General features: G+C 39.9%; 1 protein-coding gene across 3 annotated transcripts in view; it reads right to left on the bottom strand.

Moving 5' to 3' along the window:
• The window catches only part of VAPB (VAMP associated protein B and C), a 38,334-nt gene that overhangs the window by 9,972 nt on the left and 13,092 nt on the right, over nt 1–15,270 (bottom strand). For 2 of the 3 annotated variants that reach the window (XR_012589683.1, XM_074605732.1), the window contains exons 2-5: nt 12,196–12,348; nt 4,453–4,556; nt 2,090–2,170; nt 977–1,153 (exon numbers count right to left, since the gene is read on the bottom strand). Coding sequence is in view for 2 of the 3 variants with exons in the window: in XM_074605732.1 (XP_074461833.1) it covers nt 977–1,153; nt 2,090–2,170; nt 4,453–4,556; nt 12,196–12,348 (515 nt within the window). In the remaining variant the exon portion in view is untranslated. Of the gene's footprint in view, nt 1–976; nt 1,154–1,208; nt 1,263–2,089; nt 2,171–4,452; nt 4,557–12,195; nt 12,349–15,270 lie in introns of all 3 variants that reach the window. The other variant, XM_074605733.1, reaches the window with a different exon arrangement.

The raw sequence follows: 15,270 nt of genomic DNA, 5'->3' as shown, positions 1-15,270 counted from the left end.
TTTTAACTTCCTTTTGACAGTGACCCTAGCCTGTCACTTACAGCACCTGGTGGCTGGCAGTAATTTAACATTGATTTCTGATGTTTTACAGATATTTCTAACATCCCACAGAAGGAACAAAGAGGTCACCGTTTAAGATGTTACTGTAAAACATCAGCTCAATTATAGATATGTCCTAGTCAAGACTGATTTGCAATAAAATAAAATAATATAGTACTTAAAGTATTGTGAAACACTGGCGAAACAAGAACACAAGGAGAAGTTAAGGTCATGTCTCAGATACATCCAGATATTATTTCTATGTGCAAAACAAAACTGGCTTACAAATGTTTAAAGAATTTCTTCAGGCATCAGGGCTGACAGAATCGAGTTCCTTTCATGGGAACTAACAGTTAACAGTCACAAATTCCAAATTTTCAATGGTCCTGTTATCTATGAAACTAGACATTTACAACAAATGAAACTACTGTTAAAGGAGTTTTTCAGCATGGTGATAAAATCTTCTCAATTTCACAGTGATGTGCTGGATATGACAGGAAGCATATTTCCTGTTAATCTGTCTCACTTTGGTCATTTCAACTGCATATTATAGGTGCAATTACTAAAACACTCAGTATTTGCACAACACTGCCCTCAAGCTCCCATCAGTTTGAAAGAACAAGGCCAAATGCAACACTGAATGCTTAATTCAGGCTGAGAAAACTAGGTGGGAACAGAAGAAAAAAAAAAAAGAGGGAATTCATTACTTTGGGTTGCTATCCAGTCAGTTTCTCTGACTGCATGACTTGTATGCTCCTTTCAAAGGAAGTATTGATTTCAACACTTTTTCTCAGTTTACAGAGAGAAACCTACATTATTTTTTAATTTATAGACAATATTAAAGTATTGTCCCAAGGCCAGGTAACCAAACCTTTAAGTTGTAAGCTTCTTTTTCAGGAAAGGGGTAAATCAGAAAAAAAAAAAAGAGTATCTTTACCTTAAACTGTTTATTCTCCTCCCGTAACCTCTGAACTTCTACTTGAAGCCTCTTATAGTCTTCCATTACTTTCTTAACTTCAGTGTCATCCAAAGAAGAACTTATTGATTTAGACATTACAGAGGAATCTGTCTTTGTTGCACTTGTGGATACAATTTTATTTATTTCTATGTCATGCTGTTAAAAAAGGATAGAGTGATTTTTGGTTAGTTATTAACACCACACCACACACCTGATATGTAGGAGAAGAATCAGGCAAAATTGTCTGTGCAGACCTGAAACGTGCCTGTATCAAAAGAAATAAACAACATTTTTCTTCCTGTAACCTTTACTTCCCTTTCCTGTTTCACAGAAAACACCAGATCAGCAGCAGTAAGCGCAGACAGAATGACCTCAACTCTCCAGTCCCTGCATATGTGGAAGAGGAAATATCCTTAGACCGTGTCCCACAGTATGCATGGGACAGATGTGCTGACAGCCTGCCTGCCGAGTATTCCTCTCTCCACCCCTTTCCCTCAAGCACAACACACACAGGTGCTCCAGTTCTGCATCTGACGCTATGTTCTTCCCTTAGAAATTAATCGGTGCTTTCATTATCCTAACAAAAAAGGGACCTACAACATTATAGCTGCTAATCACAATATAATCCCTAACTGCAGTCGTGTCTTCCTTACTAGCTTCCTACCAATTTACTTGCTAAAATCAGTGTTGTATGAAGGAAGCAAAGGGGAGCGTTGGACAGACAAATTTATATTGCTGATGGTTATAACTGCTTCAGCATAAACTCCAAGCTTTATGACCATCAATCAGCATCTTTCAAATTTTTTTGAAATAATCTTTATCCTATGTGATCTTTCACTCAATGAAAACAGACCAACTCAAAGATTTCTTTGTACTCGTGTTGCGTTTACATTGTTCAAATTAGCTGCTAGTTACATCAAGCATCACTAAGATTTGAAGCAGCTTTGCATTTCTGAAGGCTGATGCCATCCAGGCAGTGAAACAGAGGGTTCTGTCTTTTGCTTATATAGCTGTCTGCATAAACATGCCATTTTACATGATTTACTGTGGTATTAAAGTTAAAGCACTCAATCTGCATCTGAAAATACTTACAGGCTTATCATTTTCTGCTGGTAGCTCAAACACACACCTAAGTTTCGAATCCATGAGTTCTTCCGGTTTTGCTTCTTTCCACTGGAATAATTTAACATTAATTTACTATTAAACATATTAGTATACTAAGGCAGATGGAAAACGCAGTAAATTATGTAAACAAATACATCATCTTACTCAGGAAAAACCCCACAGGTGTTTATCATGTTACCATTAACCATATACATGATGAAAAATGAAACCAAATATATAACTGAGTGGTATCGTAAAGAACGTCCAGATACTACAAAGGAAATAATTCTAAGTAGTCTGAAACTTACAGAGGTAATTTATGAGAAAACTGGGAATTGTGTAAGAGTAATTAGCATAGATAGGGGGAGCTATGGTCCTCATTTAAAAAAAAAAAAAAACAAACAAAAACAAAAAACACCCCAAAAACCTGGAGTGGTGCATTCAAAGGAAAGATAACAAAAACCCAAATCAGTAACATTAGTTCCGTTTGTTCAGTGGAGTTCCTGTTCAACCTTTTCAAGTTTCACAGGAGATTTTCTTCCTAACTGGTATGAATTATAGGACTGTTCTTCCCCCCGCCCTTGTGTTCTGCATCCTTGTTTTTCAGCATCAGTCTCTAAACAGTAACAGATGCTCTACATATCGAAAGGGATAACTTGTAACTTCCCCTCTCATCCTTCTCTCCCCCTTCAACTAGGGAGTCTATTATAATAAAGGCTCCCTCCAATATTTTTAATAGGGATTAACAGTTATAAGTCTTTGCTCCTGAACTGCAGAGAATGATTCATAGTAGTGATATACAGCAGGAAGCGTCCACGTTTACATCTCCGAGTTCTCACAGGCTTCTCTTCACCCTGACCGCACCACTGGCAGCGCGGCATTGCTCAGCGTGTCTCAAGTAGGTGTCAAGTTATGGCTAAACTCTCTGCAACCTGAAGAAGTATTTGACTCATCCCAAACAGCTGAGCTGTACTTCAGCTCTTCTGGGGCTGAAGTCACAATTCTATTTCAAGCTCGTTGGCTGCCTGTGAAGTGTTGAAAGCTTTATAGTACTCCAGTAATTTGTCTCACCTGTTTATCCTGAATAGGAGGAGATTTGGAGGGTGGTAACAAAACTGAGAACTGATCAAGTGTTACAGCAAAAGAAATTGTATGGGTCTGGAGAGCTCTGGAAAACTGAAAGGGCCACCTAGGCCCTAAAACCATTCTTCGCTAGCAGAATAACATTTTTCATAGTATAAAGTAACTCATAAAAAAATTAAAGAGTTAGAAAGGCAGGCACACCGGCTTATCTTTCTAGTGATGCAGACGTTTTATTAGTATTGCTGTTTCTCCCACTGGATCTTATTTTGAGGCCGTTAAACAAATACGGCTCCAAGAAAGGAACTTCTTAACTCTGCAGAGTGCCACAGCTTTAAAAAGCTATTCAGAGGAAGATGCATTGTGTGAAGACTACTGTAAAAAAGCCACGCTGAGGTTTTTTGGGGCTGGGTTTTTTTTGTTGTTTTTAAGTAATACACATACATACAAACACACATAAGCCCCACACTTTAGAGTAATGGCCATTTTTTCTTTTTTTTATTGTGTCATCAATAGCTACTGAGTATTCTCTCAAGCTAACAAAAGCTAGAGCAGAGCAAGCTTCCTTGTGCCTTCCCACAGTAGCAAATCTTACTGTTCTAGGAAAGCCACCAGTTGACATACTAGTTTGTTCCTTTCCAAGTTGTCTTAATGCAGCTTGATGTCTTATTTCTACATCTTTTGTCCTCCTTTGCTTCAGCACCTACATGCTTCTGTAACTCTCATTTGTAAGCCAAAGAACAAGTCCTATGGGGGCCTTTCATTTACCTAAGCCACAACAGGCATGGGCAGGGATAAAGAAAAATACAATACTTGTAAATCATCCTCCTGGTTCCTGCTGGGAAAAGAAGTTCCTCAAGGGAAGACTCAAGACAGAGTACAGAGACATAAAATACAAAAGATGTCAGAGTTAGAATATATTCTATACATTATTAGAATATATAGTTCAAGTTGGCCTTTTTAAAAAATGATATATTAAAAAAAAATTACAACTACTTAACAATGTCTTGGTATCCGATTACCAACAGCAGCATCCTAAAGAAGCAACCACTGACACCAACTAAGTCTTCTGCGCTGTGTCTTTCAGTGCAAGATTCCTGGGGCTCAAAATAAATAGAAAAAGCCTTGCCATGCACAGAGATGGAAATCTGGCAAAGGTTTCAAGGAACATTCCAGTGTGGTTTGACAACAGCCCTTAAGCAACACAGTAAAAGGTCTTATAAAATTATACAATCAGAAAGAAATAAATTTTAATTAATTTCAATACTTACTACTGCTTCCATATCTGAAGTATCAGCTGGAGCAAACATAGACTGAACCATAAACTTGTGTTTACTTTTCTCATTAGGGTCATAGTCAAAAGGCTGTAGCATCACTGCAAGAAGAATCCCAAACACATTACGTTACATTGCTCTGACGCACAGTCATGCACTGATGATGTAGTTACTATTTGAGAAACACAAACATTAAAATGGTTTTGAGTTGTACGTGTGTTATGACCAAAGCAGCAGCTGAGATCAGGAACCTCACTTTAAAAAAAAAAAAAATTAAAAGAGAAACTGACTTCTTCAGTCCGTCTAGATTTTTGCTGGAGAATTTTGGAAATGCCAATCACTGTACAACATTCTGTGCACAACTATGGCAAGATAATAATAGAAATTTATAGTAAATGGGATAATTTACATACCCTCTGGGACAGAGGGAAAAATTCTCAAAGAAAGCTGTTTTTTACTTGCTCCATCCTCGGGGGCAGAAGTAGCAAGCTGGCATTTTGATTAGTCGTACACACAGTACTGATGATGGTTCCTGAGAAAAGCTACAGAGGCAACGTCAAACATTTTAAACCTTGAGGTTCAATTCTCAGGATGGAAATTTCCTCTACACAGTTTAAGAGTCTCATGGTACTTGCTTTATCAAGTACAAGTACCTCTCTTCCAAAAATAAGTTGCTGAAAGTTTGTTATCAATTTATAGCTGGAAGTTTATGGTTAAATGCTGTATAAACTTCGCCTCTGGAAAGTATACAAGAAACATATTTCTCTCCATTCAAAAATCACAAACATTTCAGAGTTTACTTATGCAGAAAATGACTGTGTGCAGGGGGCAGAAAGAAAGGAACAGCAAGTTGGGGGGTGTGTGTGTGTGCGCTTTTTTTTTTTTTATTTAGTATTAGGAATTTCCACGTCTTTTCTTTTTGAGTAAAGAACTAACCCGTTAAAATAACTTGAAGAGGGAGAGTTATGTATTTAATTTACAGGGAATATTCTTTAATCCCAGTGGTCACTTAGAATCCCTACATTTTGCAAGTGACACCTGGATATTCAGCTACTGTGACAGTAACACACACAGGTTTGGCTTCAACATGAGACAGTACATATGTGAAAATAAGCAAAGCAGTCGACACAAACATGTTATTAGATATTGCAAAATTAAAATGAAGGTTGCATATACTGCAATTACTGCTAACGTAAATTATTCAAGGTTTAAAAATTCACATTTTACTACCCATGAGGCTACTTCAAGTCCCTCAATCCAATCGCTATGAAGAGAAGCAGTTCAAGAATTAGGATTACTTTCAAGTACTAGTGCTATTAACATTATGTGCCCAAATTCATATGCACTAATTGCAGGGGTTTGCTGTATAAAAGCAATAACCAAAGATCCCATTTATTGGAAATGAAAGCAAGTCAGACCAATTTGTTTCCTTCAATGAGCAGAATGTTATGGCTGTGCCATCTTTATTACACACACAATCTGTGGCTATCAACAACCACATGCCTTTTAAAGCTGCAAGAAAAGGAAGACAGCAAATTCTCTCAGATGAGGTGCTTTAAGATTTATTATACATAAACTCACCTTGCAGTAATCAAATACTAGCCCAAAAATAAATGTTTGCAAATTAACAAGCTACTTTGAAAACTATTTTTCCAAACAGAAGTGACTGCATTGTGAAAGCACATATATTTCAACATCACATGACACACGACTGAAAAGCAGCAGCATAACTTTTTCTCCCCTGTAGTAGACACCTCACTTATTTCAAGCCTACGTAACGTGTAAGATCTCACTGGGTAGTCAAAACTATCCACTGTTTATGGAACTTCTCTGTATCTGCAGTTTTTTCAGTTTGCTTTGCCGAGCGCAGCTATAAGCTCATTTGAAAAAATCATCATTTCCCAAGTGATCGTGCCGAAGCCATTCTCGAATGCTCAAGGGTTGCTGCTCTAAATTCCATTCACTGCATCGTAAGAGCAAGCAGCTACAGAGGGCTTGACAGTACAAATGTTGTTAGCACTTGTATTTTTAGATCAATACATGAAAGCCACATTGACACAAATTATTCAGCAAATGTCTCATAAGCCAGATGGGAAGCTCAAAAATACATACTTTGTTCAAGAGGAAACCAGACCATTTCAACATTTATTCGTATACTATTGGGGGGTTCTGTGAAGGACCAGTTCCATGTAACTGACCTAATTGCTGGAGGATTTTCCTACAAAATGCCTTATCAAGTCAGTCATCGTATCTGGTCAAAAGTTGCTGACCAGCTTTCATCAGAACCCAGAGTTCTAAGAAAGAAAATGATTAACATGAGCTTGAAGTTGACCAGCACCAGCATCCACTAGGCAGAGGTGTGTATTTCCACCACTCTCTAACTGATCACCCCACACGAAAGCACCAGAAGCATTCCACCAAAGCAAAACTTCAAAGCCACTGGCAGGTCAACAGGATGAGGAGTAGCACAACTTAGATTTGTTAGCCCACTTGTCTCTCTGAAAATTCAACACGAAGGACCAACCTTACATACATCCTGTTCCGAAGTGTTTCCAAAGTAACGGATACCAGTTTTCTAACACATCCCTGTGATACCTCCCATATGCTACAGAAGGTCCTCTGCAGATAGCGAAGGAGAGGTGGGGACCACCTGATATGCCCTTTCTTTTTCCTAAACTGTTACTAACTTTGCCAGTGAGCCATGTCAGAAGCACTAAACTCTTCTGGTTTTCACTAGAGTAAACCTGCTTTCTGAAGGAACAGAGGACATCGGAAGCAAAGAACACGGAAGGAGGCAAAACTCTACACGTAACTCCTGCTAGGATCTAGCTCTCCCTTCCAAGAGCTGAGGGAACAGAAAAGCCTCCCTGCTCAGATAGTCAGCAACCTTCCTCTAGTTTCCATCCAAATTTATTAATGGCCTGTTTACTTGGTCCTGGACCAATACTGCCCTTATGCTTAAATATCAAAGAAGGGGAAGAGTCATTTACTTCTGGTGCACTCCAAGACATCAGTAACAGCAACTCTTGGCTTTCCGGTAAATTATGCAAGCCAGACTCGGCGGGTCCTCTGCAGGCCAGGCTCCCCGTTCATTCTCTGCACCTCCTCTGGCTCCAGTCCTCTGTAGGAGCAACTCTAATTAGACATCCAGGATATTTTACTAGTGCCTTGGACAACAGCATTTAAACTCTCTGATCTCTTCCATTACCCAGTGTTTGCACTCACTACATTTGCCTTATTCACAGCCAAATTATGTCAGCATCTCGGTCACCCTTCGTTTAACCAGCTTGCAATTATAGCAGGAGTATTTTATTCTCCAAGTATGTGATTTTGCAGTTTTTCTGATGAAACTCATCTTCTGTTTCTCTTACTGTAGTCTTCAAGGACACCCAGTTCTGCTGCCTCCCAACATCATCAGGGTTTTTAGTGTACTCTCTGTGCCAGAATTGCTTATAAAAGCACTAAACAAGATTAGTACCAAGAATCATTCTCAAGAAACATCACTAGTAACTTCCTGCTATTACATTTCCATCCACCATATCACTGTTTACTCTTAAGTAGCCCATTCAATAGCCTGTGAATCTATTTTTCTTTTCTAGCTTTATTGACAGCTTTCACAAATGGCACTGCATGAAATTCTTTATGGTCTGGATAGATCAAAACTACCGCACCTATGCCACCTTTACATAAAATACCCTGACCAGCTACAGGGGCAAGCCTCAAGATCCCTGCGCAACTCCATCAGCACTGCTAGAGGTGAGCAAAGGACACTCGCAGCTCCACAAACAGGCAGAATGCACTGCACCACCCCACGTTTGTTCCACGTTTACATAGTTCTTCCTGTAAATATTTCAGTAATACCAAAAAACCTTGAATCTGTGGAGATCCAGATAGATCCTTCTAAAGCAAGCGGACAAAACCAAACCCAAGCCTGGCAGTCGCTGATGGCCCTGGAGGCCGGGGACAGGGCTGGTGACAAGGCTGGGGACAGCCCACACTGCCCCAGGAGTCGGGGACAGGACTCGGCTGGCATGTTGGCCAAAAGGGCAGAGCCACCGTGACCGGAGAGAGGAGCAGCTGCAGGAGCACCTTCTGGGAGACCCTGCAGACGGCCTTTCCAAAGCCAGGCAAGTTTACAAAAGACCACAAATCCCCCCCAAGGATATTTGACAGCAAGCAAGGACAATGCCAGCTTCTCCCCATTCTCAGGAATCATCTTCAGCAGGACAGTGTGCACAGATGGCACCATCTGTATCACCTCTCACACCCGTGAGACACCCATCTGCAGGCTCATCAGCATCTGCTTGGATTTTTCCCTTTTCCTTTGTCATCCATTCATGCCTTTTACTGAGATTTCAACCTCTTGGAAACCACAAAAGCAGGTATCTCTTCAAATGGGACATGTTTAACAAAAATGGAATGTGTGCAAACACCCTTCTTTTCAAAGTATTTCAGATCAAATGCAATGAAGTCAGACGACAGTGCACGCACACAGTCCCTGACAGTTACACGAACTCACCGTTGAAATTACATGCTGTTAGGTATCAGGTGAGAACAGGGGCTACAAACCTGACACCGCAGCAAGCAGCGCATGCTGACGGGGCCTTAAGCGCTGGTATTTAGGAAAAGCTGTGATATGGCACAAGAAGCCAGTATTTGACACTCCACTAGAATAAAGCAAGCTTTACATTTCTAGCATTTTGTATGTTTTAAATGAGCTATCATACTAGTGTAAAATAAAGTGGACTGATGTTCTGATTGCTGCCTCTATCTTAGGGCAAAATATCTTCTCATATACCTACATCATAATAGTACAGTTTCACAGGAATGGAAGAAAGGCATCTGGTTACTACAGCCCAAGGAAGACAAGGCTGCCCCAAACTCTGCTACAGTCAGTAAAATTCTGAGAAACTTATAAATTGTCCCCGAGCTTCACACCACTACACTTGGGCACTGAATTTTTGGAGAGACGAGGTGAGGTACCAATGCAGTGCTACCAAGCAGCTGCGGTACAGCAGTCGGCAATTCTCAAGAGAACACCTTGCACACAGTAAACACAGCCCCATTAGTTTAAGTGTCTGGAAGTTATTACTGACTTAACTATATTCTAATAAATTCTCATCATTTTCACTAGGTTTGGAGGAATTCAAGTCCTATTTTTATGCCCTGTGCAAGACTTGAATTACATGCTGAAAAATAACTAGTTCAGAGGCAAAGAAACAAATTCTATTTATTTTTCATTTCATTAACTCCAAAATTGTCCCTCTGTTATTAAGCGATGTTACTCCAAAGCAAAGGTTAAACACATCTCCCCCCTTTCTATGAATTTGAAAACAATTATGTTCTGTAAGTTGATGTGAGTCCTCTCTTCAATCCCCCCTATCCAAAAGATCTCTTCTGCTAATCAGAACCAAAATACTGCCATCAAGTCCAAAATTAAGTCCCATGCATGGTCTAAAGGAGCTACCAGGAGTGCAGTATATACGGCTCTATTAAAGAGAAATTCAACCACAGCACAAGATTAAGACCGCTTCAGTTTAGAATGTTTTATTATAACGCCAGAATTCTCTAACATATCTACCTATAAATTTACTTTAATATATTACCTAAAGAACAATTAATGTGTACTGCTTGCATTTTAAAATATAATGTTAATATAAGGACTGGCAATTTAGGATCGTTATTTATTATTACTAAGTTATTATCAGCATGAAAATATGTAGAACACAAATGTTAGCTTGTGATTAAATATACCACAGCCATTTGCAAAACTAACTGAATCATAAATCACTATAAATAAAGTTATCAGGAAAGGGAAAATTTTCAAAGCTATGAAAGCAAAAGCAAACATAGCTTAGGGTTAGCACAGCGATCTCTCATGATGGGACACTAAATCATGTCTTGGACTAGATCCATATTCTATCCGGTACACCGCTGGGAAGAGTCAGGCTGGAAAAGCAGGCTGTAGGCGTGCCGGTAGCGTAACGTAAGGTGGTTCATACAGCACTTGCCTATACTATATTCTGCTCAAGGTGGAGCGAAGGGTGCTGTAAGCAGAGGTTTAAGATAACGCTCAATGTTGAGATCAAGACTACATTTAAAAAAGCATGGTATGCACCAGCAAAGGAAGAGGGCTTTTAATTTGTAAAGCTCATCTGAAAGATGAAAAGAATCCACATCTTTATAGCATGAAGATAATTTGTAGCTAGAAACCATGCTAATTTTCATTATCACTTCATTGATTTCTATGCATTTAATATGTTTGCCTGTAGCTAGTACAGATGACAGACAGCTTTACTTGGGAATTGTCCTGAGTTTTAAAAATCTCAATTTCTCTCTAGAGAGCTTTCTCGTTTACGTATTCGTCATTTCAGAGCTTACTGGATACGTGCTAGCCTTCTCCTGACGCAGAAGCGCTCTGCCTGCCCCACCTGTAGCTACCACACTGCACTGCTTATCTCCTCACAGTGAGATTCCCCAGAGACTAACTGCCAGCGAGGCACAACTCTGCAATCACAGGCATGCTCAATTTGACACAAGAGAAATCCCAAAGACAACAGATCGAGCGTGCAAATGTAGGCACGCACAAGAAGATTTACAGGATTAGTCTCTTAATGTTGCAGTGCAAAGTATTTTTGGGATCAGTTTTTATTTTGTTGAAGCAAGCTCTCCAAGGGTGAGGTGTTCAAATATTCTACATTTTATTAAGTAAAAACCCGAAGTCTTGATTTTTACAGTTTGATTTTTTTTTTTCAAGTAAAAAGCAGCAGTTTTAGCTCCCAAAGTTTTTGATTCCAGGCTATAAAAGTTTGATAAGAGACTAATGGTGAACTATCAGTAAGTAATTTTTCCTATTGTGCCAATATGAAAGTTTATTAAATAGTGAAACAAATCTGCAATTTTCTTAACCAGAAAGTCAGACTTCATTTAGGCAGTATGCCACTACTACTATATGCTTTGATAGAATTCTTTATTAAAAACACGGACTGGAAAAGTCATTCAGAAAATACACTGCTTTCAAGCATGTATCATCAGCAAGTTAATAATCTATGGGAAATACTCAGCTCTTTATGCTTTCAAAGTAAGACACTCCTTTGCTTTTCCATTACCAAACTTAGGCAAGTAAAGAGCTACTGACTCACTAGAGAAAACCATTAACCTTTCCTAAGCAACAGCAAAGATTTAGCCACTTGACATTTCTAACACCAAAGCATATTGCACCTTCAAAAAACACAAAATAAGCATGGTTTGAAAGGAAATGTTTTCATTATTGGTTATATTAGGCAGTTTGGCAAGAGCCCACATCAGCATAAACCAGCGTGGCCGCAGTCCACCCAGTTTTATTCTTCCCTCGACGTGCCCGTCCAAGCACTCATTTGACCCTGCGCTGAGCTGGTTCAGGGAGTTAAGCTGGCAAAAAAACCAGCTGTACAAAAATAATCCCCCAGGGAGGGCAGGGCCGATTTGGATAGGCTGGCTAAGGCTGTCACTGAACTACATATATCATTTACGCGTTTCTCCCTTTTTTCTCACCCAAAATGAGATGTACAAACAAACCTATTACTGACAGACCAGGAATAAGGGAAGTAAGGATATATTAAATGGTGCTTCTCCATGAAATCACAACCTCTTGCTTTTAGAAACATTCAAGAAAATATTTTCAGATTGCAAAGCATTCCAAGAAATAATTGATTAGAAGAAGCTATTTTCAATCACCAAGAAACTGCTTGAATGACTTACCAGAAACATTAATTGATGTTCCTGCATCGATAATTCCACTGTTAGGCCTTACACAGTATCTACGTGGTGCTGTGGTCTTAACTTTGAAGCACACATTCCTGTCTGTAGGATTGCCCAGCTTCAGGTTTGTAGTGACAACATCTGTGAAAGGACCTGAGGAGGAAAGCACAAGCAGACTTGAAATCCCACAGAAAGCACTCTTCAAGCAGAGCCTAAGCAGGCTCTAAATCTCTGTTCACAAATCTTATAAAGTAATTAGATGTTCAATTTCCATCTCTGGCACGTACAGATAATCGTGCACACAAAGCTGAGGACGCAGTGAGGCCTCTGAGCATTCTGACGTGCAGCATGCTCCAACACTCAGCACAACAGCTGAAGCTGATCATTAATAGCAAAACAAAAAGGAGGAAATCATTTATACATGGTGCCAACACAACAACGTGGCATTCAAATGATGCCAAATCCTCTGCTGTATCACAGTTACTCCATTCTAACTACCGAATTCCAGTAAACCCTGGATTACAGGCATACCACACACACCTATGTTACAGACCGTCAACAGGGGAGCGCAGTGCAGCATGTTAATTAGAAAGGGAATGATAACGAAGTGGGCACAAGACACTCATCTGCGTATGCAAACTGTACCTCTACAGGAGCAGGATCCCACCCAGCATCCAGACATGGACCGTAACCAGCAAGAGAAGCACTCAGTGTGCATCTCCTTTTCCTACCGAGTCTCTTCTTTTGTTTGTTTGAATAATTCTCTTGGCTACTAGAAATGATAAACCAGAAGAAATCTTCATAAAATAGCCTACCTCACCCAAGACAGGAAATAACCATGTGGAAATAGGAAAATTCTTGGACGCTGAGAGCGCTGGCAAAGATTTCTATATTAGCAAAGCCAGAATCAAACCATTGTCAAGTTCTGCAACACCAAGTGCAGGCAACTCAGTTTCTGCCAGCTCACTGCCCAGCTGAAACTGCCCAGATCCATCGGGCTAGAGGAAAGGCTCGTTACTGATTTTCTATGAGACACTGAGAAATCAGACAGGTAGTACACAACTGCAGTACTTGCTCAGATAGTAAAGAAGTAAAATTAAAAGAAATATGATCACAATTTGATCAACTGTCTTTTTCATAAAAGTAATTAATTTAACGCATGAATAAAATATCTTAATCTATCCTCAGGAGTTAAAAGCAAATTGGTCAGAAAAAGCATCAAACCTTTGGCCTGCAGTAATGACAGCCCAAAAATTTAATAAGGGTGAATGATGATGATAATAATAAAAATACTAGCAGGCAACATTCCACCATCCTCCTCCTGCAGCATGGTTGGCTTAAAATAATTTAAATTTGCTTCCTTTTCTACACATTTATCACACAAATTTGTCTCCTAAGATGACATTTAATACAGCTGTCAAAGTATTAAAATTCTGCAACCTTTATCCTTGATCCGATTTATTTTAAGTAATTAGAAGAGGGGAAAAAAGGCAAAACAATCACACACACAAAAACCCCAACCAGACAACACCATAGCACCATTTCTGCCCACGCTCTGGACAAGCCAGCTTTGCATTTACAATACAACTTGGTAGCAAAATAAAAAATGAGGGAGTAAAACTTTCAGATCCCATGACAAAGATTTCACTAAACCTGTGCCTGGTGAAACACTGAGATGCGGAAGAGAATGAAACACAGCTGTCAAGTTTTCCCTGTGCTCTGCACACAGAGAGAGACTTTTAAGTCTGATGGAAAATAACTGGGCAGAAGCAGCCATGAGCCATTCAAGAAGTTAAACAAGCCAAACCATGAGAAAAATCCAGCAAAAGTTTGAGTGTGTAAAGACAGTAGCAGATCTTCAAGACAGCGCTAACTGGGAAAAGCCTAACGTTTCAGAAGAAATTACTTGATGCCTAAGCATTAAGGATGTGCATTTACTACAAAATTACAGCTTGAGCTATTCCAGCACCGAGGGAGGGTTGTCTGTACAAAGCCCTATGTCTGCAGCTGCATCCTCAAGCAGCACTTTACTGGTCTGCATGCTAGGAGAGATTTCCTGGGGGAAATACTATGTTTGTTCTTGGCTGATCCATGGATGTGCGCAGGATTTGTGCACCCCAGTATGGAGCTGCTGTTTGTAATAGTAATACAACAACAATCCTGTGTGTAAAATAATTTCCAAATGGAGTTACTTATTGCTAACATAGAACATACCAAAATATTTGGCAGTAAAACCTTTCAGCAGACTGAATTAATTTCTTCTTGTCTGCCTGATGCTTTCTCTTCTTTTCTGTCCGCTAAACCTTAAACAGTTTCTTTGTACACATTTTCCCCAGATTACAGGTTTCACAGCTCTGCCAGCACAACTGTACTAGAAGGCTGACGTCTGCTTTCAGCAAACTCGTGCACGGGCACACTCCTTACGGCATTGCTGTTCAACTACTGCAGCAAGGCAAAACAGAGCAGACAAATGCAGGATTAAAGTGCCATTATAGGTGTTTTGAAGCATGTAAAAAAAGAAATAGACAGAGGTACTCGGGGTAATTAGGGCAGTGAAATATTCCCAGCTTGGTTGGCCTGCCTTTTAAGAGTAAGGCCCACGGACTGTCACCTCAGGCTGAGATGAACCCTTGATGGCCTGTTGTGAGATTACTATAGCCTAGGTTAGACATCTGGGGGGAGGTTGGGGCATGTGGGGGAACTGATCCCAGGATGAACACAAGCTAATTCTGTACTAGAGATACACCTTTGCTTTCTAACGTCTGGATTTGAGCGCTGCAGGTAAAGTTAGCGTGGGTATTAACAGTCGTATGAGACACACATCCACCCTGGAGCTCCAGTTTTCAATGCAAGGCATTAGGACCTCTGGAATCATACCCGCAGATACAGTAGGATAAAATGCTCTACACTTATTTCCAATGCCTTTGTCCTCACTGCAAGTAGATGGACTATTTATACAAGTCCATGCAACACTTGATAATGCCTGTACCCCTAAGGTGGGCTGCAAGCACAATTACAGCCAGTCAGATTGGTGCATCTGGATGGTGCTTTGGGACTCTGCAGCGAAGACCGACT

Source organism: Larus michahellis, chromosome 12, assembly GCF_964199755.1.
Source record: "Larus michahellis chromosome 12, bLarMic1.1, whole genome shotgun sequence".
Taxonomy (NCBI): Eukaryota; Metazoa; Chordata; class Aves; order Charadriiformes; family Laridae; genus Larus; species Larus michahellis.
Note: the sequence above shows the minus strand (reverse complement) of the source record. Positions and strands in the feature narration are given on the sequence as shown.